The sequence below is a fragment of the Vulpes lagopus genome, chromosome 12 (assembly GCF_018345385.1).
Source record: "Vulpes lagopus strain Blue_001 chromosome 12, ASM1834538v1, whole genome shotgun sequence".
Classification (NCBI taxonomy): Eukaryota; Metazoa; Chordata; class Mammalia; order Carnivora; family Canidae; genus Vulpes; species Vulpes lagopus.
The window spans coordinates 4,613,057-4,638,515 of record NC_054835.1 but is presented as its reverse complement, the minus strand read 5'-3'; the positions used below and the strand labels follow the sequence as shown (position 1 = coordinate 4,638,515).

The 25,459-nt window shown below is 57.0% G+C and overlaps 1 protein-coding gene across 2 annotated transcripts in view; it reads right to left on the bottom strand.

Moving 5' to 3' along the window:
* LMX1B (LIM homeobox transcription factor 1 beta) overlaps positions 1–20,746 on the bottom strand; it is an 83,257-nt gene extending 62,511 nt beyond the window's left edge. For both annotated transcript variants that reach the window (XM_041723997.1, XM_041723998.1), the window contains exons 1-2: positions 20,567–20,746; positions 19,585–19,771 (exon numbers count right to left, since the gene is read on the bottom strand). In XM_041723997.1, the coding sequence (XP_041579931.1) occupies positions 19,585–19,771; positions 20,567–20,705 (326 nt within the window). In that variant the 5' untranslated portion in view covers positions 20,706–20,746. The remainder of the gene's footprint in view (positions 1–19,584; positions 19,772–20,566) is intronic.
* Between the last annotated feature and the right edge of the window lie 4,713 nt (positions 20,747–25,459).

The following is a 25,459-nucleotide window of genomic DNA, read 5'->3' as shown; positions in this document are numbered from 1 at the left end:
AATGCTCCATATCTTCCTACTGTTAATCCTTCCAATGACCTGGAGAGAAGAAATAGTTGTACCCATTTGCAGATAAGGAAACTGAGAATCAGAAAGGTTGAGGGACTCATCCAAGAGAGCAGCTCACAGATAGCATTAGGGCAAGCCTGGCACTCTGTGGTGCTGATAAACAGGGGTGGGTGCTACAGCAGGTGGGCAACTGGAAATCATGATGAAGACATTCTCTGAGCCCCTACTATGTGCCAGGCCTGCTCCTAGCATCTGTCTTCCTTTGGCAAGACCCCACCCAGCTCAGCACCCCAGGACCCATCTGGCTGGGTCTGCCCCCTTCATCATGAGCTCCCCAAGGCAAGGCCTGCATCCGTCTTGTTCCCCAGGCCTCCCTAATGCCCACACAGGCCTGACATGGAGGGGGCTCCATACCTAACTCTGGAATGCCACCTTTGGAGATTAGCCCATCTAGGATTCTAAACAGAGCTCCATCACTACTGGGCAAAGAGGCATTTCTGGTCTCCACTGCGGAGCTTTCTGGATGCCCCTTCTCAGCCCATTCTGGCAGGGTCAACAGCTTCTCCTCTGAGGTCCCCTGCCTGCTCGTCATCCCTAAGAATACATGGCTGGAACAATCCTGCTCACCTTGGCCTGTTGGCCTGGCTTGGAGCAGGGGTCCTTCTGGTTGCTGGGCTGGGCTTCCTTCTTCCCTCCCTCCCTGCCTTCAGCGCATATTGAACACTTACCTGGGGCCTTCTGAGCAGGAGCTGTAGAATGATAAGCATCTCAGAGGCCACCTGGTGGACTGGTTGAGCTAAGCTATGTGACCTTGGACAGCTGACTTCCCCTTTCTGTGCCTCGGTTTCCACATCTCTGAAATGGGATGATAACAGACCCTGCCTCACAGACTTACATGGGCTTAAGAGGATAACTCAAGTCCTTAACTCAGTGCCTACATTGTATAAGAAAAGAAAAAATAAAACCCTTTACTTCCATTGTGCTGTTATAATTGTGTGCAGGGAGAACCACATTTGGAGCAGACAGCCCTTTAGGAGCAAAGGGAGGGAGAGAGCAGGAGAGAGGATGTGCTGCTGTACCCCCACAACGTTGGCTCACTTCCTGCCTCCCAGAGGGTACTAATTTTGCCCCCCCCACCCCCCATTCTGGTCCCCACTGTAAGCAGCCTGACCCTTACATCCTGGGGTTTCAGGGAGAGAAGAACCCTGGCCTAGCCAGAGTCCATACGTGGTGATATCCTGCCATCCATCCAGTTACCCATTCACCAATGTCACTCCATGCCAGGCAGTGTGCCACGCTGTGGGGAGGCTGCATGCACCATGACAGACAGATGGCCACAGCTCATTTGTTCATTCAGTACATGCATGCTGAGCACCTACCAAGTATAAGGCCATGTGCCTGTCCTGGGTGTATCCTGGGCAGGAGTGCTCACAACTCCACGTACACAGATATCCCTGGAGGGGGACAGCTAGGAATGAGGATTCACAGGCTTCACCCTGAGAGTCTGAGTCCTTGCACGGAGCTAGGAATCTGCATGTTTAACAAGTACTGCAAAACAGACCCAGGCTGGGGGTGGGGGAGGGGAGGGGGAGGTGGGAATACGGAGCCAGTGGGATTTCATGAAGCTAATGATTTTTATGCCAAGCTTCAGAAGAAGAAGACTGTTCCAGAAGAAGAAGGAGGATGATGGAGGCCAGCAAATATATCCTGCACAACTGCCACAGCATGAGTAAGACCCAGATACTGACAAGTGTCTGAATGTGTGGGGAAAAGCAGGTGAGCTGCTGGCTGAGCAGAGGATAAGGGCACAGGGCCTAAGGAAGGCCTGGAAGGCCAAGCTGAGAGCCAAGAGGGAGAAGCCACTTGCGGACAAGCCACAGGTCAATGGTAGAGTGAGGAGGTGTCCTTAATCCCAGCAGGCCTGGTTCCAGCTTCAGACACCTTGGCCTCCCTCCATTTTAGAGACTTGGGGTCTGGGGCTGGCTACATGATTTGAAGGGCCCAGGACAAAATGAAAACGCAGGGTACTTGTCCATATCGTATTAAGAATTTCAAGAGGGGGGATCCCTGGGTGGTTCAGTGGTTTAGTGCCTGCCTTCAGCCTAGGGTGTGATCCTGGAGTCCTGGGATTGCGTCCCACATCAGGCTCCCTGCATGGAGCCTGCTTCTCCCTCTGCCTGTGTCTCTGCCTCTCTCTCTCTCTCTCTCTGTCTCTCATAAATAAATAAAATCTTAAAAAAAAAAAAAAAAAAAGAATTTCAAGAGGGCAACAGCAGAACATTAAACCCAGCACAGGCCCCTTCTAGGTATGAGGTCCTGTGGGCCAGCATAGGTCACTTGCCCATGAAACCTGGCCTGTCAACAACCCAGACAAGTGGGTCACCCTTGCTGGGACCAGCCCAGAGAGCTCAGGACCCCAAGGCCTTAGCCAGGCCACCCAGGACCTGGGGCTTCCAGTCACACCAGCTCCACGCCCCAGGTCTCTCTGCCCCCATCCCCACCCCTCAACCCTCGGAACTGCCTCCTAACTTTGCCTTGAACCCATTCCTTCTCCAGCCACTCTACAGCCCTCACCTCTGATGAGGCAGCAGCGCCCCCCGCCAGTCTTCAGTCCCCAATCTCACACATGTGCTGCCAATATCAGCTCCATAAAGTGCCTTTCCCATCCTGTCACCCACCTGTACAATAATCTTCAATGGCTCCCTTCTGCCCACAGGATAAAAGCCAAACCCCTGTTGCATAGCTACTAGCCCCTGCCTGGCCTCTCCAGCCCTGCATCCCCGCAGCCCCTAGGCAGCCTCTCCAGCTGACTCACTGTCCCAGCCCACCAGTTTAACCCCTAATATTCCAGCTTCCTATGCCCCTACCTGGACTGCCCTCCCCAGATCCTCTCAGTTCCTGCCTCCCATCTCACAGGCACCTGCCTCAGGTAACCCAGCATAGACTCTTCTTGCTATCATGTGTTATTAACCAGACCCCTGCCCACAGCCCTTCCCACTAACAAAAACAGTTCACAAGGACCAGTATGGTTCCTGACACCCACTGTTTCGTCCAATCCTCAGGACAACCCTTGCAACCAGGTTCTTGGAGTACCTCCATGTAACCAATGTGGGAGCAGAGGCTCAGAGAGGTTGAGGAACTTGCTAAGGGTTGCCCAGTTAGAAAGGGGCCTAGTGTCTAGCCATGCCAGTTGAGCTCCTGAGCACTTCTCCATATTTTTCTTTCAATACAAATGGAGCACCTATTAGGTATCATGCCCTGTTCTAGCCAAGGCATGGCTACACAGGGAACCCTAGCAAAGATACTGCCTGGCACATACAACCAAAGCCAGACACCTGCTCAGGCCCACAAAAGGATAATGGGAGCATCAGGAACAATATTAGCAAGAACCACACACCTAATCTGAAGACACTGCCTCTACTTTCTCTTTTAAATCTCATCGTTGCTCTGAGGCAGGTGTCGGTCCTCAGCAGACTGTGAGAGAACTGCAGCACAGAGAGGTAAAGCATCCAATCCAAGGCCACACAGCCAGTCAGTGGCAAAGCTAGATCAAACTCTGAACCCCGAGTGTCCAAAGCACTGAGGCATCTTTTCTCTGTCTGCCTGGCTAAGAACTAAGTTTCTGGTCCCCCAAAGAATAAGTTCTAGGGTCACAAAATAGAAGAGGTCAACATACCCAGTTGTGGGGACTGAGCTGGCCTGATTTCTGCTTAACTATGTCCCTTCACCCCACCCACTTAACCCAGGGGCTACCCCATCCTAGCCCCACTCAGCCAGAACCCTGGTTGAGCAACTAAAAGCTCCCCAGCTGCCCAGATGTACCAGTCTCTTACCTAACAGACCTCATTACCTCGTGCCATGAGCACTCACCAAGTGGAGCACATGCTCGGTTCCATGATACTCCCTGTGCTCCAGGGCAAGATGTTTCCTTTTACGAGTTCTCAGTTATTACTATCATTACTGTTATTTTAATTTAAATCTTTGACATTCAGGGAGATGTTTCTCTGCAGCCACAAGGGCATGTCTGTGGGAGGCTGGCACTCCGGTGACTGGCTTGAACTCTTGCCACGTGGGATGGCCGGGCCAGTGGGCGGCCAGCTCCATCCTCCTTCAGGGCTCTGCCGCTGCTCACTTATCAGGCTGACATCCCACAGGGGTGCCGCTGCCCTGCCCGCCCCTCCGGCTCCAGGCCTGCCGACTGGAACCAGACCTGGAGGGGTAGGCAGGCGGGGGCCTGTGGGAGGGGGCCAAGCCCTCGCCACAGGCCCCTTTGCAGTTCAAAGTGACATACTCAGGGCTGTCCCCTTCAAAGGGCAGACAGTGCCTGCCCTGAGCTGCTGTACCCGCAGGGCAGGGGTAAAGGTGGCCCTGTGAGGGCTGGTGAACTCCCATCCGTGGGTTGGGCCTGTTTCCCTGTGCCCTCTTCAGAGCAGGACACACACCAGCAGCTCTACCTTGCAATGTGATCCTGGGAAAATCGCCTTGTCTCTCTGAACTTCCCTGCTGTCACTCTGCATATTTGCAAAGCACTCAGGAGGCACTCAGGGATGGTCGTGCATGATGCTGACAATGCTGACGATAAAGATGATGACTCAGTCTTCTGAGAAACAATAGCCCAAAGCAGTAACACCTGAGTATGATTCCCATCAGCTGTTCCCTCGTTGTGTGACCCAGGGCAAGTCATTTAAGTTCTCTGTGCTTTGGTTTTCCCCCATCTGTAAAACAGGGCTAGGAGAGGGATGCCTCATGCCAAGTAGCCACAGACACACCCAACTCCTCAATGCTAAAATGTGTCCACGTCCTGCCAGGATCATCATTCAGCCCGAGTGAGACCCACCCAGAAGGTGCACAGTCCAGGTGCTCCCCTCAAAACCCTCACTCCCATCCACCCTCCAGGCTGAGAAGTGGTCACGAGGACAAATCTTCACCATCCGCAGATGATAGCGGCATGCTGGTGCAGCTCCCCACTGGCTGTGTGATCCTGGGTGTATGGCCTTACCCCTCTGAGCCCCAGTTCAGGGCTGGAAACCTGGGTAAGCAACGATTCTTTTAGGCACTCTCACTGAGGTCTGGGGTGCCAAGGGCTTAGCCCTGAGCTTAGACATGATGTGTAACCAGTAGATGGTAGCTTATCATTGCTTCCTTAAGCTGTGTGACCTTGGGGAAATCATGGCACCTCTCAGGTCAAGCTCCAATATTGCGGAATGGGAAATGATAATAAGAACTCCTGCCCCAGGGCAGTGAGAAGACTCAATGAGCTAATTCCCATCAAATCCAGAGGTAGTGTATAATAAGCACTGGCCATTAATTATGAAGCATTCATTCAACAAATAACATTGAGCTCTGGTGCCTGGCCACCACAGGACGCCAAACCATCCAGGGGCCAGATTCTGCCCTCCCAAAGGATCGCTGAAAGTTTTCTCCGGACATAATGCCTGGGCTCCAATCCCAGTTCTGCTCACTAGCTGTGTGACCTTGGGCAAGTTACTCAGCCTCTCAGTGCTTCAGTCATCTCATCTCTCATCTGTAAATGATCACAACACCGTCACAGAACCTTTAAAAACTGTGAAATGCTTAGAGCGGTGCCTGGACAAACCATGAGCACTCAAGAAGCAACCGCTATGATTCTTATTGTGGCTGCTGCTGTTGTGTGCTCCCTGGGCGGGGCCTGCCCATCAGCAAGCCCCCTGCAGCCTTGGGGGCGGTGCGGTGGTAAGCTTCTGCAGCTCAGAAACTTGGGAAGTGTTAGCTCCTGCAAGGCGGCGAGTACCCTGCAGAACGGAGGTTTCTGTGGGCTTGCTCTCTGGTCTGTTTCCCCAGCAGCTGGAACACTCAGAAAAAAGCTCCCAGCCTGCTGGGCTTGTCAAAGCAGGGCCAGCTTTACTAGAACCAGCTTTGGACGATAATTCTGTGGTCATAACAACTATTTTCTTTACATACTGCTATAGAAAGGGGAACCCCCTACTTTTTTTTTTTTTAACTTAACTGAAGACACCATCAAGCGTAAATATGCTGGAGTTTTTAATAAAAGCATGATGGAGAAACATTCAAAGCTCAATCAGAAGCAATTTGCATCGTGAGCAGAGATGTCGCTCCCACTCCCACCCCCTTGGCTGTGCTCTCTGTGCGGGACTGGTTTTGGGGCTGGCAACTTTAGACCTATGGCAAAAATAATGAACAGCAGTGAGGCTTGGAGATAGTCTGAAAAATATCCTGGAAAAGAAAAACATATGCCAAAGAGTGTGGTGTAAAAGTCATATTTCATGCCTGACTTTAGAGAATGTTAATAAGGATTAGAACCATACTCCAACAGAACAACTATCAGTCAAGGCGGGGTAATTAATTTTGCTTCAGATCTCTGCTTGGGAAAATGAAAGCAGTAAGTGTTGTTTCACAGCACAGAGATTCCATCGCACTAGAACAACCCAAAGAACTTCCAAAGTTGCATCCTGATCCCAGCTGAAAGAAACCTGGCTGTTGCCGGCGGCCTCTGCCGATCTGTCGCCATGTAGATTTGGGGATCTTTTCCCAATGTGAATACCAAACTTTTTTTTTTAATTTCAGGATTGGCTAATAAATATGATTAAGATAACACATCCCAAACCACGTGTCCTCTGCTTGGCCGCCAACATGTGGAGTACAGATGTGTCTTCCGTGTACAGATGACCCAGCCGGCTGCTCCCCTGAGGCAGGGACCCTGGGAGACGGCACCGGAGAGGTTCCGGCAGTCCCTTGGCCCTCTGTGGCCCTGGCCTCCCCGTGACCCACTGTACAGAGGAAGGGCCAAGCCCAGGGTGTCTGGGGAGTCAGATACTAGAAGGACAAAGGAAGGTGCAATATGGTCACCTGGTTCTTGTCCTTCAATGTCTCAATTTAGAAGATAAAATTGCCAAATTGTGCATGGTTCCATGCTATCTGGAAAGTTCTCAAACTCATTCCATCATGGAGACCTGCCTGTTACCCTCCTCAGGAACCAGGATTGAAGGACCTTCTCCTCCCAGTGACCTCAGCCTCAGGAGAAAAGAGTAAGCCAGTGCTAAAGCCAGAGTCTGGGAGCGGGTTCTAGAAAGAATTGTGTAGTTGCCACACAGACCCCTAACTTGGCAGTGGGTAGACTGGAGTTCCTGTCTCCATTGTGCTACAACTGAGTGAGCTTTAGGGCAAATATTAACTAGCCACACCTGGGCCTCAGTTTTCCCATTTCTACAGGGACCCTGAAAAGCTCTTCAGCTGAGACCTGTTAAAGCAGCCCAAGGCCTGGGTGGTGAGTATCACTCTGGCACACCCTCTGTGGTCACTGAAGAGGGTTCTTGGAGGCCGCAGAGAAAGCCAGGCCCTGGAAATAGGGTAAGGAAGCCTGGGCTTGTTGTTGTTGACAATCAGCCAAACTCCAGCTCTGGGGAGACAATCTCTGAGGCAAGAGCACCTGCCAGCCCAACCAAGCAGGACCCACTGACCCCAAAGCAAAGCTCTGGATTAAGGAAGGTATGAATGAGTCTACTTCTTAGCTTTTGGGGGGGGGGGGGTTAGAAGCAAGAAAGAAGGAGTTCCTCACAGTTAGCCCAGGCTAGGTAGAAGGGCTCAAGTGGACAGAAAGGGGAAGGACATTCTACGACTGTGGTAGAATGAATGAATGAATGAACGAACAAACGAACGAATCAACAAATGAATACATGAATGTATGTCAGAAGGAGGTGAGGGCCTCCAAACCCATCACAGCAGGCAAGCTGAGGGCAGTGTACCTCCCTGAGAAGAAAAGGGCCACTAGAGGGTCCCTGGGGGAAGGGTACCGTGACCTGGATGAGCCTCAGCTTCCTCCAGGGCAGGGGTGGGGTAAACTCTGGCCTCTTGGCACAGGCTGGAGGGTCTCCCTTCTGGACCGAGGCTCCTCTGGGGAGACAAGGAGGGTCAGGCTTCTCCTAATCTGGATGTGGTCAGGACCACTTTGGGGAAGAACTCTGTCACCAGCCCCCTGTCTCCTTTCAGCTGGAATGGACTGGGCATTGACCCGCGCATTTCTGGCCCCCTCTTACCGCTCAGGCACTGGTCTCCCCGGAATACCCCAGACCTCTTCCCTGCTGAGCAGCCCAGGCCGGTGGGCCCAGGGCTTGGCCAAGCCGGGCTGATATGAACCATCTGCGTTGTCTTAGGCCGCCCCTCTGCCCACTGTCCCTCTGAACTCGGCCGGTTCCCGCGGGCCGTTTGATGCCTCGTAGGGTCACAGACCCCCGCACACAAATCACTGCCGCGGGGCTGGGGGTGGGGCGGAGGCGCTGAAACCTAATCCGCAAAGTTTGCTCTGCCGCCGGCTCACTCCTTCCCTCGTTCACTCGGGCACCCCCCTCCCCTTTCCAAACAAGGCTTATTTTTCTTGCCAAAAAACCAAAGTTGGTATCAAGTGTTTCGAGGGAGAAAGTCTCTCCCCCGCCCCAGCTTGGGAGGAAGGGCCGGAGCTGTTGGCTGAGCTGGGGATTGCAGAGAGGCTCTGGGAGGGAACCCGCGGGAGGTGAGCTCCCAGCTCCCAGGTCTGCTGGTCCTTCCCGAGGTTAATGGTCACGGACCCAACTGTCTCTGACCGTGCCCTGTCCCCCTGGTCCCCTGCCCAGATAGTCCCCTGCCCATCGTGGCTCTCCATCCCTGTGGGGCCAGAGATGGAAGCATCACTTCCTGCCCCTTCTCCCTCCCCATAAAACAGCCTTTGCCTGTCGCTTTTACGAGGTGACACCCAGCTCTCAGCCCCATCCTCCCCGCACTGGAGCCTGGGCTCGGGAGGGAGGAGACTGAGCAGTCAGGCATCTCCAGAGAGCTCCCAGGACGCAATGGGGTCCCTGGGAGGCTGCCCCAGAGCACTGACAGAGCTTTAAAAGGAGGCTGAAGAGCGGGCTACACTAGAGACAAATTCCCCCAAAGTCTCCTCTGACTCTGCGGCCTTGGGAGTGAGATCCTAGAAACTGGCCAGGAGGTAGCCGGCCTGGGTCCTCAGGAGAGGTGCCGAGTGGAGGCCTGGGGGCACGCAGGTTTCATTTGCTGGGTGTTGGTTTTGCTTTTGGTTTTTTCAGCCGGTGCAGCGACCCGGAACCGCACCCAGCCGATCCTCCGACGCCCGCCGCCTCCGACCGGGCTGGGAGGTGGACGCCGGTGGCTAAAGTCCGCGCCGGCGGTGCCCGCTGTGCGCGCCGAGTTCTAGCTGTCGGAGAAAGCAGCCCGGGCTGGGGCAAGGCGGCGGCCGCGTCGAGGGGCCGGTCGGCAGACCCAGCTGGGTCTGCGCGGCCGGGGGAAGGGGGTGGCCGCCGGTCGGAGCTGCGGTCGCTCGCTCGCTCGGTGGGACCGGGGCGGTGGAAGCGGCCCTGGCGAGAATAAAGGCGCCACGGGCCCGGCGGAGAAGCGGGCTTCCGCGGGGGTCGAACAAAGGAATTCGCCCTCAGAAGAAAGGGGCTGCGCGAGCAGCCGGGAATGGTCAACCCCGGAGACTCGCAGGAGTACGAGCGTCGCCACATCGGTCCCAGGGATCCAACGAAATCTGCCCCGCGCAGGACCCCAGCCTGGCATCTCCATTCGGCCTCTCCCTTCTTGTCAATCCCACTTTCATGGGGATGGTGGGTGTGCACCCCCCAGCGCCACCTTTCCTGGGAAGAGGGGACAGAGCGGCCGGTGCTTTCAGTCAGTGGAGGCAAAAAGTCCACTCCCCCTCCCAACTGGCATCCTCTGGCTGTGACGCCGTTGCCCCCATTTTCCAGAAGCTGACAATTGAGGCTCCCGAAAAGCAACCCCTTCCCCCATCCCCGCTGCAACGCTTGGCGGGCTCAGGAGACCCAAGCGCCCTCGGAAACGAAAGTCGCCCGGGGGGGTGACAGGGCTGGAGCTCCCCTCCTCCCGCCGCCCTCGGAAGGGGTGGAGGGGACACGGTTGTAAGGTGCTCCGCTTCTTTTCTCTGCTTGACATGAATAAGGGGATTAGGACGGCAAGTTTCCGTCGTTCAGTCCGACGGACAAAGGGCCCCGCGGTCAGAGCGGCACAGTCTCTGATTAAACGACAGAGCCCTGTCACTCAGCACCATCCTAGGTACTTGTGTTCGTGACATAATCTTATTAGAAGATAAAACCGGTGAAATCCTTTCCATAATGAAAAGTTACATTTAATGGCTGGACTCGCCCCCCAATCCCTCCCGACCCTGCCCGCCTCCTCCCGTTGCTGTTGGATATGGCTCGCCTGTAATTGGCATTTAAAGCACCAAGTCCGAGAGAAAAACGGGGTTTAGGGTTTTTGTAATCCCCCTAAACTGTCTTTGTTCGAAATCTCCACAGATACAAGTCTGTTAAGAGTAAATATTTGTGGATTGATACAACCACATTTCCCCCCTACAAACCAAATCTGAAAAAAATCTGCCCTCCCGCCGCGCTCGGCAAGGGCACAGGAGGGAGGGGGCCGGGGTCGGCCCTAGCGTCTGCATCGGGGACCCTGTGTTCAGGTCGCCTTGCCTCCTCTCGGACGGAGCCCAGGGACTTTGCACATTTTTCAGGCGGAAGAAAGGTCTTAGGTTCTTTTTTCAATTTTCTGTGCTCTCGATAAACAAACCTCCCGAACCTGCTGCTTTTGGGCCTGCCCTAGGGGGTCGGTGGGAGGGTTTGTGGAGGGTGAAGTCTTTGCTCCATTCCAAAAGAAAATGTGAACTCTCTCCACCCGCTTCTCTCCCTTCGGGCAGGTTTGATTGACTCTAAGAGGACTCGTTCCTCCTGGGTCGTGGGAGACCCAACCCAGCAGGGTGCCCTGAGTCCAGCTTAAGAGAGCACCCGGAGCCGCCAAGGGGCCCCCGAAACACGAAGGAGTCCGAAAGTTGCGGCGGGGCCCCCGGTTCCCGGCTCCAGCACGGCCCGTCCCGGGATCGGATTCCTTCATAAATCAGCGGCTGGGTGAAAGGGCTGCGCTTTAGAAAGGGCAGGACCGTGTGCGCGTATTAGAGCGCGCGGTTCCCAAATCCGGGCTAAACCCCTGGTGACACCGAAATTCATCAACCACTGCCGGCGCCCGTGGCGCAGCCGAGGAGCCTGTGCACTGCGCTGCTCCACTTGGGGGAAGAAAGAATGAGGAGCAGGGACCATCCAAGAGGTGGGCCTGGAGGGCACGGGTGGAGACCTCTGAGAGCCGCCCCGCGCGCGCACACGGGCTTCGAGCAGTGAAGGAAGCTCACTGCCAGGGGGAAGGCAGTTATTCTAACCTTTTTCCTTCTCTGGCAAGGGCTGGCCCTACACCGACATTCTGGTGCGAAGACAGCAGTGACCTCCACCCTCACCCCTCCCAACCCTGAGGCAGTAGCCCCCCCCTCCCAACACATACACTCACCTTTCAGTCTGGGCGCTCTAAGGAGAATCACAACTGCCCAGAGCAGACTCTGGGGCTTTGGGAGGAACAGAACTCCAGGACTTAGGAATCCCATCAGCTTTGGGAGTTAGACCCACCTGGGAAAAATCTGCTACATAGTAGCACTGGGCCTGAGAGAAGTTACCTAACTTCCTCCACCTCAGTTTTCTCACCTATACAGGGACCCAAAGCAATAAAGGCCAGTAGACATCGCAGTACTCCAGAAATGTCAATTCCTTTTCTTTCTAGATGTACTACTGTGACCTGCCCCTCTAGGTCAATAGGACTCTGTTCCTGTGAGTTCCTATCTAATCTACCCTGGCCATGCTCAAGAGTAGGCTGGATAAAAAAGCAGGACCTCTGTCCCTCAGTAATAATGGGGGGCCATTCACAGGCTGCTGCCTGCCTGCCTGTCTCCAAGAACCGAGGGACCTGCCTCATTCCCCTTTCAAGGGAAAAATTCAAAACACAGGCTCCAGACCTGGGCAAGGGGCAGGAGGGTGGGCTAGGCCACTTCAGGAGGCCTGTTTAGGAGGCTCCACGCTCTGTATGAAAGGCAGACAATGCATTCCTGCCAGGCAGGGCGTCTCCAGCTCACTTCCCAGGCAGGCAGGAAGGAAGCATACATGGACTGAATGCTCATTGGAGGCTGGCACCTTTGGGTCTGTTTCACTTTATCCTCAGACATTGATTCACTTTATCCTGGGAAACTGTAACTAGTACCCCTAGTTCAGAGGAGGAAACTAAGGCTCAAGAGGAGCTATGTGCCTTTCCCTAAAGGCCCCTAAAGCTTGGCCAGGGACATTCTCCATCTCAGCTCTGTACTTGCAATTTTATTCTTTCCTTGGAGAAAACGTGCCCCACCCAGGAGGCCCTCCGTTCCTTCGTTCCTTCCTTCATAGGAGGTGGCTTCCCAAGCACCTTGGTCCTCTCCATCTCCACAGGCTCGGGCAGTTTTGAGCCTGGGCGGGAGCCCCCCCCCAGACCTGTAACTATGGCAATTCAGGAATCACATGACAACAGTCACTGAGTCCTGTTGGAAAGCAGGGCATGAGGTGAGAGAAGGGGAGGACAGCAGTCACACCCAGCTTGTCCTGACCCAGGGCTGCTGGACCTCCTCTCCTGTCACTGCTGTTGCAGCACCCCACAGAGGCACCTGGGGAATGGAGGAGCCCGTGGCGGTCCTGTGTTCCAGCATTCTAACTCAGCTTTTTGCATCTAGCCGGCAGCTCTGTGGTCTCCTCATTTCTGCCAGCCCCGGTGGGCACCTCTGTTGCTCCGGGCAGCCCTCAGAACCCTCTCCGGCTGGCAACCACCTAACAGTTCCCAGGGAAACCTCTTAAGCAGGGGCCAGGAAGCAAACATCTTTGTTTCTTCTGGAACCAAACTCCAGGAACTAGGTTTTTCCTTCAGCAACACTCCCCCCCCCCGCCCCCCACCCCCAGTTCACCAAGTGCTGGGCAAGCCAGGTGCTCTGCAATCAGCCAGCACACTTGGTCCAGGCCAGTCTGAGCCAGGTTCTGGACGGAGACAAAGCCCCCACCCCACCCCACCCCACCCAATGTACTCACATATCCCTGGGACCCCTCTACTCCCCCAACCCCCCTTCGGGGCCCCAGGGTCCACAGGGCAGGTCCAGTGGCTGCCAGTCAAGCAGCTGAACAGAAATGGATACAATATTGCCCCGGGAATAACAAAGGAAGGGCCCACGCAGAAATTTATTTGTTCTGATCAGGCGAAGCAAAGGTAAAGGGCAGCGAGGAAGTGCTGTCAGCCAGGCCTGAAACCCAAGAAAGTTGCCATTCTGAGCACAGTGGCCCCTTATACCCCACCACTCCACAACACAGCGGTAGTTAAAGCAAACACAGACCCTTCACTGCCCTGTCAGTTACACCTTCCCCCCAAAATTACACAAACTTTGAAAGATTTTTCTGAGAGAAGATGGATGCTTCGGGAGACTTGAGGTCAAAGCTAGGCTGTTTAAAGTATATTATTAACAAATAAACATTTACTGCAAAAAAAGAGAAAAACCCTATAGGCCACCGGGGAACCAAATCATGTTGCTTTTGGCTTCAAATGACAGGAGACATTTATGACATGAATGGAGAACACCAGCCGGTCGATGAAATGGCAAACGTCTGCCACTTTGCTTCCTCTGCTTTCGTGAATCAACTTTTTCAAATCTGGTTTTCAGCCTTACCCTCCCTTCACTGCCACCACCTCCCCACTTCTGACTGCAGTAGCAATAAATATATATAATTTTGGTTTTGCTCTCTGCTGCCATCAGCACAGAATCTGGGAGTTGGAGAGGGCTGGGTCAGCCACAAAGCCAAGGGCCCTGGGTCCTCCTGCCCCAGCTGACTGACAGCTCATATGAGCTCCTCCGTGGATGAGTGGACCATCCCTTTCTTCCTCCCTCCCTTGAAGCTGAGGCCTGATTGTGGTGTCCAACAAATTGGAAGTTATAACTCATGTCATTGAACGTATCCTCCATTTCTCAGCCTAACTAATGCCAAAGTAGGACTGGGATTTTTTGTTTCCCCTTTTCTGTTTTAAAAACCTCATAGCCACAGGACAGAGGAAATTCCTTGGGGGAGCACAGCCAGCCCATCGTGGACAGAACAAACCTCTGTGGGCTGAAGGATCTTTCTGACCACCTGAGCTGGTGTTTCTCCACCTTTTCAACCTTATCTTTTAGAGAAACATACAGATCCTTCGCTCTCTACCACCGCCCCCCCACGCCCCACCGCCCTTTCCTAATGGATTCTCACTCATCCTCATAGGTGTTGGGTTGAGCCTTTTTCCCCTTGTCATTTGAGTCACAAAAACAGTAAGCCCAAAGGGTTTTCTAAATAAGAAATTATATTATTGAGTATGCTTTTTCAAGCTATTCTCAGAACCTGAAGATCCCAATTGCTCCCCAGTTGTTAAGATATTTGCTGTGGATCAATTCCACTCCCTCTCTCAGCCCCCGAGGAGAAATATGCCAGAACACCAGGCCCATCCTGCTACCTGCCCCTCCTAATAATGCATAGTTGGCATTTGTTCTTACCTATATAATGTTTTTTCTGCCTCTCACAGCTGAAGGTAATGAGGAGGATACTGGATCCCATGGATTGTGGATCATTTATTAAGGCCCCACCAGGTACCCTGTGTAATCCTCACAACCATCCTGGGAAATTTTATCATCACCCCTAATTTGCTGATGGAGAATCTGGGGCTCTGAAACAGGTAGTCAGTTGGCTAAGATCACATGGCTGCTGAATGGTGGGGCTGGGAGGTACACCCAGCTCTGTCTCAGAGCCTAGAGTTTTTCTCCTCATTAAAGGGGGCATGGCCCTCACAGTGCCCTCACTCAGGCAAAGGGAATGATTTTCTCAGGGGTACCCCTCATCTTCCCCGCACAGAGAAGCTAATGTCAAGCCTATCATGCCAGCTGCACCTTTCTCTGACAGAACCCACGGGCAATTTGGTGTCTCCTTGGAGACAAGGCATTCTTTGCCATACTGCTGGTGGTATTGGTAACAATAATTTCCAGAGTATTAACAACATGCTAGGCGAGATGCCAGGTCCTCTGGGGCATGTTATCTCAAATCCTTATTAGAATCCTTTCCCCTAGGTGGATATGTCCCCATTTTACAGAAGAGGCTCAGGTGGATGCCAGGACTGTGTGGTCCTAAGCCTGGTACCAATGGATGGGGTAGGAGGGAGCTGAGGGTTGACAATCACCTACTCCGGAGGAAATCCTCACAGCCTTCTTCCCCGACTCAAGAAAAATCCGGCAAACAAATTAGGCTACACTAGCCCAGAGCCTGGGGAATACAGGGTGAGCCAGGAGTCAGCTGTGAATAATGCCTCCGTTCAGCAGCAGATGACTGCAGCCTCAGGAAGGCCTCTGCTTACCCTTCTACCTGCAGCCGAGGTACCAGGGTTAAAAGGAGGGTGCCCTCCCAGGAGCCAGAGGGTCCTCAGACTTGGCCTGGCAGAGTGAGAGCCCTTCAGCCCTCAAATCCCCAGAGGGAGCACTATGGAGGCCTTTCTATGAGGCAAAGCACTGGCTTTTCCTCCCAAGCAAATCCATTTCCAGGACAGACCCTCTAGCTCAGGCTGTGGGCAGGGATGTGTGCAGCTCTGGATTAGACAGATGGGGGCCATGCCAGCTGGGATACCCGCTGGTGGAGAAGGTGCTGCTGGTAACTGGCACCCTGCAGTAAGGTCTATGGGAGGCCCTCCAAGCTGGGAGAAACAGCAGGCAGAAAAGGCTGGAGCCTGCTTTGCTCTCCTGGTGCCACACCCCTATTCTGCCGGAGCGCTCAGAGGAGAGGTGAGCCTCCCTGGAAGGCCTTTCCCGGTGTAAACACTTCCAAGGAAAGAAGGAAAGGAATGTGCTGGGAAGAGCCAGGTTGGGCCACTGGAGCCTCAGCCAGCTGGGGTAGATTTACAAAAAAAAAAAAAAAAAAAAAAAAAAAAAAAAAAAAAATCACCCCAGGAATCAGTTTTTTTCCCCTGAAACTCAATCAAAGTCTCACTGCTCCCCCCTCATCTTCTGCGAGTGGGCGCATCCTACCTGGGCAGACGAGCCCCAAGGGACCCTCATGGGCTCAGCGGAGCTCTGCAGCTCTGCTTGCCGCGGGGCGAGGCCGCCCAGGCAGGCCCGGCTGGTGCAAGGGAGCCGCCAGCTCACGGCACCGCGGCAGGAGCACGGCCCGAGCAGGAGCGCCGCGTCTTTGGGGCACGCAGGCTCCCACTTGCACACCAACGGGTCCCAGGTTGCCAGGCCTGGGAGCTGTCTTACAAGCGATTAGGCTCCATTTTGTGACAGATTTTTGGACTCTCCCACCGACCCTCCCCCCTTCCGGAGCCTCCTCCAGGAATTCGCCACCTCCTCAGGATAGAAACGCTTTCCAGACGAGCGACAGACGGCAAGAAAAAAGACTTACATAATTCTATTTGGCCAAGCCACCAAGAAAAAAAAAATGGGGCGCGGGGCGGGGGGGGGGGGGCGGGAATTATGTTGTCAATTTTCTTTTCATATGTTCTCCGGTGGAGGAAGGAGAGAGAGGTGATCGTGATTTCACATTTGGAGGCCCCGTTTCCTCCCGCTTTCTAACCAGGTTTGCAGATCCAGAAGGAGCTCTGGCCGTCAAGGGGCCAGGGCCTCGGGCGCAGAACGATCGGATGATTTTTTTTTTTTAAAGGAGTCCCAAAAAACACGTATGGAGAAAAAGTAAACTTTTCGAGCTACGCGTGAAAATGCTCAAATGCCGAGGCCGGCGCTCTGCTTCTCCTGTCCAGGACGTGTGGTTGGATTTTACCAAACACTATTAAAAGTGCCCGAACGTCAATTAATCACCCCCATGGTGCGTAAAACCACGTTGCGCTTCTGGATGTCCCAGGTCTTTAAAACAAATCGAAATAAGAGACGCTTAATAAAAATAAGCAACCTCTTTCTAAGGACCAAGCCCGGCAAGCTCCTCATGGGGCAAGGATACATTTTTCAAGTTGTTTTTTTTTCCTTTGGAGGGGGGGAGGTTGTTAATTTCCCTATACCACTGACACAAAAGCTCTATAAAATCAAGAAGGCACGTTTCTGTGCCCACTTGCCTGGATTCTTGTCTGAAAAGCATTTATGCACAGATGCAATAAATATGCATCTGCGATCCTCAAAGAAAAAAGAATTGTGAAATACACTTTTATTTTGCAAAGAACGTCGCCTCCCCAGTGAGTCCCTGCCTGTCTTACAGCGCTGGCTCTCCCTGAGAAACGCTGAGACGAGACCCACCGGGGATATTTGTCCATAGGATTGTCTTGATAACAACCCCTCCTCAGCCCTCAGCCGGCCTAGTGCAGATACCTAATTGGCCTCATCGGAAGAAAGAGGGGGCGAGGGAGGAGGAGGGCACCGTCAGAGGTGTGAATAATGCCCGCCTGGAGGCTGCTGCCTTGCAGGACCTCGACTCAGAACTCAGAACCTGAGATTTGCCCAGCGCCAAAATTCACGGGCAAACACATCCCAACTGCAGTGAAGCATCAAGCTCTCAGGCGCCTTTTTTCTTTTCTCTTTCTCTTTCTTTTAAACAAATATGCTTTCAACAAAGCCAACGCAAATGTTTAATTGTTTTGTAAAATTAGGGGGTTGGCCGCTCTGCTGTAAGGAAATACCCAGCTCAAATTTTGTGACTACAGTTCCGAGCTCCGGAGGATCAGGGAGCATCCTCTCCTTGTTTTAAACAGAAGCTCCATAAAGGACTGAGAGATGGGGAAGAGACCTGGCAGATACGTACAAGATATTGGAAAGGGTCCCTCCAATATGTTAAAAAAATTTTTTTCAAAAATCTGCCAATATCCAAATGACTTGGAGGCCCATTTCCAGTTTCCTGGGCCTCCTGCCCCCACATGTTGAGTCATCCAGGCCGGTGGCTAAGTTGGAAGTGGCACTGCCAGAGCTGAGCTAAGGGTCAGGCAGGCAGAGGTGCAGGAGGGCAGGATGTGGGTGGGCTGGAAGTTGGTGAGCCCTGCCCCTTGGCCAGACCAGGGCCCCCAACCACATCTACCCCAAACTACTCTCCCCATTTTATTTGTGCTGCTCTACGCCTGCCCGTGGCCGAACTGACTGGCAGCCACACTTTGTCCTAGACCTAGAATCATATCCGTCCAGAGCACAGCACAAAACCCTACCAACAGCAGTGTGCCTAATTTGGGGTGCACCAGACAGAGGGAGAAGCTTCAGCAAGACTCTGGGATCAACAAAAGAACCGACTCTCTGAAATGTACTCCAATTCCTGCCCGAAGAGTCCCCAGTGGGCACAAAGAGCAAGGTGCAAAGAGCAGGTCCTATCGGACCTCCAGACCAGCGGGGAGCACAGCCAAATTTGGTGCTTTTGTGGGGCTCAGCCAGAACCCTTCAGAATAGAACGTAATACTCTCTCCAGGGCTCTAGCCTACAGCCTCACTATTTCTAGGCCTCAGCCAAGCAGCTAGAGAGATGGAGATGGGGCATCCCAGCTACTCCACTTCCCATCAGGGCCTGGACAGGTAGGCTGCAATCATCACCAGGCACTGGCAGCCCAACCTTTTCCTGGATGCTTGGGCACACACAGCTCCCTCTGAGCCCCGAACCACCTGAGAACCTACTCATTCTAAGTCCCATATAAAAGGGTCTTTTGGGCCTCACTAGAAAGTTTTTGAATGCACCCACTTGTCTCCACAATGCCTTCCTGGGGGTCCCCACACCCTTCTTCCTGCTATTGCTCCTCTGCCTCCCTCCCAATCACACTGCCAGGCACAAACCCAGAGGGTCAAAAGAAAAAGCCTGCATCTGCTCTCATCTGTCCCAGCACCTTGCCAGATAAATGCATAGTCTCAGCTAAAAAACAAGTCAGCAGATAGGGCTCAACCCATAGTGTCTGGACTCAACCCTGAGGCTTACTTAGGCTACGCCAGGGCAGAGCAAGTTAACCCCTCTCCAACACAAACACTATGCAAGAAAGAGGGCCTGCTAGGGAAGGCTGACTTGGGCAGTTCTTCACCCCTTGCCCCCAGGAGCCCCAAATTGTGGTTTGCCACCTCTTGAGGTCCTCTTCCTAGACAGCTCCTCCAGCCAGCAAAAATTGCAAGTGCAAAATTCCCGCATGGAACGGTTTGCAGAGAATGGACACTTGTTTTCTGGCGGGGACTGAAAGTACAACAGGGAGCATGGCAGGAGGGGGGCATCCTGACCTGCTCAAGTAGTGCAGCACCCCCCCCCCCCCCAGCCAACTCTACTTCCTTGCTCCAGAAACCCCAAACCTCCATAAAACCCTACTTTGGGGAAGCACACCGCCAGAGCCTGGCTCCCTAAAACAGTTTTCATTTGGGAATCAATTCTTGGTCCCCAATTTAGGCCTCAGTGAGGTCAGGCCCTGTCCCTGGACAGAGGAATTGGTAACTTCTAGTTGGCCGAGGGCCTTCTCCTGTACCCCAACCAATGCAAGTTTCCTGACAAAAGATGGCAACTAGAGACCGCCAGAGGCTCCTGGCCACCCCACTAGTGGCAACCAGGCTGGGGATGGTTCGTCCCTGCCGAGAGTCGCGCAGCCCGCACAGCCCTCAGAGCTGATGGGCCCGGCGGCGCTCAGAGCCGGCAGTTGGGCGGCCACGGGCCTGGCCAGGCCGTCGGGATGGCCGGGCTCGAGTGCCGGGCGGCGGCGGGGAAGGAGGAGGACGAGAGGCGCTTACTGTTGGTAGTCTTGTTTGCAGTACAGTTTCCGATCCCGGAAGTAGCAGCTGGTGGTGAGGGCTTGCTGACACGCAGCGCACTGCAAACACTCCTCGTGCCAGGAGGACTCGTTGACTCGCATCAGGAAGCGGTCAGAGATGGGCCGCTGGCAGCCCTCGCAGACGGCGGGATGCGGGCAGTCGGAGCCTGCAGCGCACAGGGCGAGAGTGGAGCGGTCAGCGCCGACCAGCCTGGCCCCAGCGGCCCGGCCGCTCCGTTCCTGCAGCCCGGGCCCCAAAGGCGAGGGCAACCCGGGAGCGCCATCCGCCGCCTGCGCTCCACCGGTCGCCGCACCCGGGCTCGGGCCAGGGAGCCTGGGCGTGGAGAGGCCACGGGTCTCGAGCCTTGGCTCGGCGCTGCACTCTCCCTTTCTCCGGAGATCAGCGCTCGGTGTGACTACGTAAGAGAGCCCGCTCGGCGTGGAGCAGCCGGCTGGGACCAAGACAGGCGAGGTGAGGCTGGGGCGCTTGCTGGCTGACACGCCCCACGGTGGCGTTCGTGGACTTCTGTCCCCAATCTCCCCAAAACCTGTAGTTCGGGAGGCCCAGGGGACATTCTTCTCTTAGAAGCTCCCCCCCACCAAGTGACCTGGCAGCACTCCCAAGCTTGCTAAGGTGACCACTTGAGTCCTCCATCACTCCTGCCACCCGCCTCCTACCCCCTCGGGAGTGGCAGCTCTAGCACCAAGGCCCAGGGAGGATGGCGGGTGGCAGCTGGAGCTGTCCTGGCCTCCCTCCTCCTTGGTGGTGTCCCTGCCAACCTCTGCCTCCTCACGATGCCTGTTTAGGGGTGCCTCGCTGCAGGAGTCTATCTGTGTCCCCTGCACCCCCACGTCCTGCAAACCATTTCCTTATTCCGGTGGTCCGGACCCCTGTGTCCATCTCGGGAGCATGCCCCTGTCCCCTGCCCGTGACCACTCGGGCGTTCTGATGCCTCACTCACCCAGCAGCACCCCCAGAGTGGCGGGCCCGGGGCGCAGGGCGTGCTCCTCCATCTTGATGCCGTCCAGCATCTTGGCGCAGTCCGTCTGCCCACGGGGGAAGCACCTCTCCAGCGACTCGGGACCTGTTGCTATATCCATGGGACGCGGGGCGCGCCGCGGGCCCCGCCGGCCAGGGTGCTCGCCCGCCCGCCCGCCCGCCCGCTCGCCGCCGCCGCCGCCCAGGAGCCGGGGAGGCGCGGCCCCCGCGGGGTTGGGGCTGGGGCTGGGGCTGGGGCTGGGGCTGGGGCTGCGGCTGCGGCTGCGGCTGCGGCTGCGGCTGCGGCTGCGGCAGGGGCCGCCGGCCGCCCCCGGCTAGCGTGGAGCGCGGGCGCGCCGGCCCCGGGCCCCGGCGTCGTGCGGGCGGCCGGGGCGCTGCAGTCCGCGCCGCGCTCTCCCGGGCACTCGCAGCCACGCGCGCCGGCTCCTCTGTCACCTGCTTGTCAGCCCCGGAGCCGGGCTGCGGCGGCGGCGGCAGACGGAGCCGCGGGGAGGAGGCGGCGGCGGCGGCGGCGGCGGCGGGCGGGGGAGGGGGCGGGGGTGCAGGGGCGGCCCCGCGGGCTGGGGGGGCGCGGGCGGCGCAGCGGGGTCCCGGGCGGGGCGCAGCGGGCCGCGGGGCTCCAGGCGCGCTCCCCGCACTACTCCAGTGCCATGGTGCGCCCGTGGAGCCGCCGGGTTTAGAGCTGGGGCTGGCGGCGGAGGGATACTCCGGCCGGGAGCCGCCTCACCCCTCCTCAAACTTCCTGACATTTGAACTCATTGGTGCGCCTCGTATCCCTGCGCCGGGATGAGCCGGCGGCTCCACGTCAAATAGTGCCGTCGCCGCCCCCCCCGCGGGAGGGCTCCCCGCGCCCCCAGCCTGCGCCCCGCTCCGCGCCCGACCCGCAGAGCGGGCCCCGGCTCCCCGGCCCCCCGGCCCCCGGCCCCCCGGCCCCCGGCCCCCCGGCTCCCCGGCCAGATCGAGCGCCCGCTGGCCCCTTGCAAGAAGTTTGGGTCTCGCCTTCGAAACGAATCCTTCTGCCCCACCCCTTTGAAAAATTGGTTTGGGAGTTGGGGAATGAGCCTTTCTCCTTCCTTTCTTGCCGTCTTTATTATTAGCATTTTTGTAAAGCTTCGGCGCTAAGGGGAGTGGCCCCAAGCGAGGCCAGGCTGCGCGGACGGCGGGGAGCGCAGCCGATTCAGCGGGGGAAGGCGCCGGCCCGGAGCGGCCGCCCGGGGACCCCATCTGTCGGCCGAGGTAGGTCGCTCCGGGCTGAGCTGACGTCCCCTGGGCGGCGGCGCCTCCCCGGGACCCTTCTGGTCCGCGGAGAGGCTGGCTGCTTGGTTGAGGGACGGGGACCGTCAGGAGGGAAGGGCTGCTGGCCCAGGAACGGCCGAACGGGGTCCCGGCCCAGGGCGAAGGGGCTGGGCCCCGGATTTGGGGTGAGGGGTCGGGAGAAGACTCTGGCGTGGCAGAGGTCGGGTGGAGGGGGGGCGAAGGCCCTGGAGGAGCGCTGCGATCGAGGATGGGGGACGTCTGCACTGGGCAGGCGAGGAGGGTCAGGCCCAGGTTAGGCGCGGAGAGGTTAGAGGACGCTGAGGTCTGAGAAAGGGGCCCTTGCTCGGAGGTTGGGGCGGTAGATGAGAACCCGGCCGGGCGGAATTTGCAGTTGCGCGGGTGGGGGTGGCCCTGGGGTCGGTAACCCAAGGCCCTGGACCATGTGTGTTGGGTTGCTCGATGGAAACGGGATCGGCGGCCGGGAGAGGCTGGTTTTGGCGGCCGAGGAGCCGGGCTAGGGGTCCGTAGGCGGCGCCTGGCCGGGACAGCATCCCGGTCCGACTGGGCAAAGCGGGCGTGGGCGCTGGGGAGCGAAAGGCCCGGCACCCACCCGGCCTGGCCCCCGCGCTCGCAGCGCAGGCCGCGGCGTCGGGCTGCAGCGCACCGCGCCTAGGCTGGCTGTGTCTCGGCTCCTGGGTCTCCACAGAGGCGCGGCTCGCCCAGGAACAGGGGCCGGTGCGGGCCCGGGGCAGGAGTGCCTGGCCCCTCGGGCCGCGGCGGGGCGGCCCCGACCCCTCCCGGGACGGAGCAGCGGCGCGGAGCGGGGCGGGGGCGGAGGGCAAGGGAGGCGGGTCCCCTGACCCCGCTGGAGGCGAGAGGGCGGGTCGGATTTGGAGCCTGCCGGAGGCTCGCTCAGAAGTGGCCCCCCGTGCCGCCGGGCCCCGCGGAGGGGCCCGGCTTTGTGGGGGATTCGAGGGCTCCCGCGCCATCCCGGTACCTGCGTGCGCGTCGGCGGGCCTCTGTGCGCGCGTCGTGCGCCCTCTCCGGAGTCGCCGCGTGCTGGGCGCCCGAGACTTTCTGGGCTCGGAGTGTGTGGATGTGTACCCGGGCGTGATTCCCGTGCACACGTGCGCGTGCATCTGCAGGTCCTAACACGCCTCTGTAGCCTCTGTATGTTTCTAGGCCTTTCTGTGTGTCCCGGTGTCGGTGTCGCTGTACGTGGGAGCCGACGGCTTTGTGTGTCTCCCAGCCACTGTATTGTGTCCGGGGCACTTTTCTGTTTACGTGTCTTCGTGTCGTCTTTGCGTGCCTCAGTGGATCTCTGAGTTTCTGAATGGCTCTGTGTGCTTGCGTGTCTGTTAGAGTTTTTTTGGGGGGGTTTATGTGTGTGTTTGCGCGTGGCTTTTGGTGTCGTGCTCCGTGCATTTCTCCACGTCTTTGTGTGTCTGTCTCCGGGACGGTGGGTGAGGGGCTATGTGGCTTCTCTCATACGCCCTTGGTGCCTTGTCCTTGTGCAGCCTGGAAGGCCCTGAGCTCCCGAGGTTGGGCCTGGGCCTGGGCTGCCTTCCTCGGGCAACTGGGGGCCGGGGCGCGAGCTGTGGGAGAAGCCGGGCAGGCAAAATTCGGGCGCGCGTTGCCCGGCGCACCACTGGCGAACCGACCGGGCGCATTCTGCCCTCTGCTGGCAGCGTTGCGTTCCTGCACCGGCTGCCTGTGGGCTAGAGGGTCCGGCCCGGTTCCAGGCCCAGACCCTCGCTTTTACCTTCAGAGCGCACTTGGGAATCCGCTCCCAACTCAGGCCCTGCGCACTCATCCCGGACCCCACGCTCTGGATGCAGCGTTCCGTCCTCCTCCCGTCTCCCCCACCTTCCCTGTAACCAGCCTCTTCCTCTCCTCATTTCTCCCCGTCAGCCAAATGGGGGCCCCTGTGGCCTGGCCTCTGTGACTTCTGTGACCCTGGGTCTGATGTCCAGAGCTGAGTTGGGGCCGCAGACTGAGCTGGGGTCGCGTTCCTAGGGCCACCCAAAAGCAAGTTCTCAGAGCAGGAGAACGTACTAGCAGCCTTGCTCTGGTGTCCTGGGGCACATACAATCTTGGTGCCTCACCCCCACGCCCCTGCCGGAGTCACAGCCCACCCCACCAGGGCTGACACTTGGAGGGCCACAGAAGGTGCTCAGAGTCACCCGAGGCTTCTAGGTACCTGTCCGGCCCAGGCAGCGGCTGCTTTTTCTGGTCTAGGACTGGGGTTGCTCAGCCCACAAACCTGGGATCCCGCTCCACATCCCCCTTGCTCTGTGTCAGTCCATCCCCTCACCACACCTCCACGCTCTGATCCATCGCCATGTGAGTCCTTTTCTTTGCCCTTTGTCCCTGCTCCGGGGTCCTTCTTTCTCCCAGCTGAGTCCCCGGTCTGGCTCCTCCAAACACAGAGGCGCAGAACACCCAGGTCTCTCTCAAGCACAGTCCCGGCTCCTGCCCTCCCAACCATTTCCCTTGCTGAAGAAGTGGCCGGCTGGACAGGTAGAATGGGGAGCCTAGGCCCCGTCAGGTGCCATCTGTAGATAGCTAGCGGCATCTTGCTCGGTGCAACAGAGCCAGCGGGATCGAGCCAGCGGGATCTGGCCACCACCGCCCCCCCCCCCCCCCCCCCCCCCCGCCCCCCGGGGCATCCACGGACCTGTGACGCCCCCAGCGGCTCACCCCCAGGCGCTCCCGCCTGTCTGGGATTTTCTGTGGCTTGGACTTCAGCCGCAGAAACAGTTTCAGATTTTCTCCACCTAAGGAAAGACCCAGCCTGGCTCTTTGGAATTGCTTGGAAGGAAGCAAGAACTGAGAGGGAAGCTCTAGGCGGGAGTCACAGCTCTCACGATCCTGCTGATGCCTCATCTCCACGGAGCCCTTCCCTATACCCCCTTGCTGGGGCCCTGCACTCCCTGCGCCTGCCTCTGCTACTGGCCTTCCAAATGCGGCCGTACGACCACCCCCTCCCCACAGTGGAGTCCTGTCCATCCTCCCCATCTGTGCTTCTGACCAGAGCTGAACCCAAGTCCCCTCCCAATTTACAACCCCAGCTAGAAGCAAGGATCCTGGGCAGGGATGAAGTACCCGCCAATGCCCAGCGGAGTGAGTGCTGGGGAGCATGAAGGCGAGGAGGAGGGGCTGCACAGATGCCCAATTCCACCCTGCAGGAGAGTCAGGGCTGTCAGGGTTGCCAGAGTGAGCGCTCAGACCTGTCCAGTGATACCCCCCCCCCCATACCATTGGCCTTGACAATCCTCAGATCTGCTGGAAGCAGATTGGACCAGAGCCACCCCAACACATGGCCTGGCTTGGGGCCCACTATTCCCTGGTGGCAGCTGGGATCTGGGAATCCAGGAGCTCTGGAAGTGGGGTAGGACAGCAATATCAGAGGTGGAATGCCCCCACCTTCAGAGCCAGTGGGGACCATGCTCTCTCCTGAGGACCACAGCAGGCCTGACCTCAGGACATGTGGAGCAAAGGCTCAGGCCCCTTCTCAGCCAGCAGAGAGAAGAGTGTGTGTGGTAAGTAACCCGGTCATCTTCCCACAGCCCAGAGAAAAGTTTCTGTGGTCTTCTTG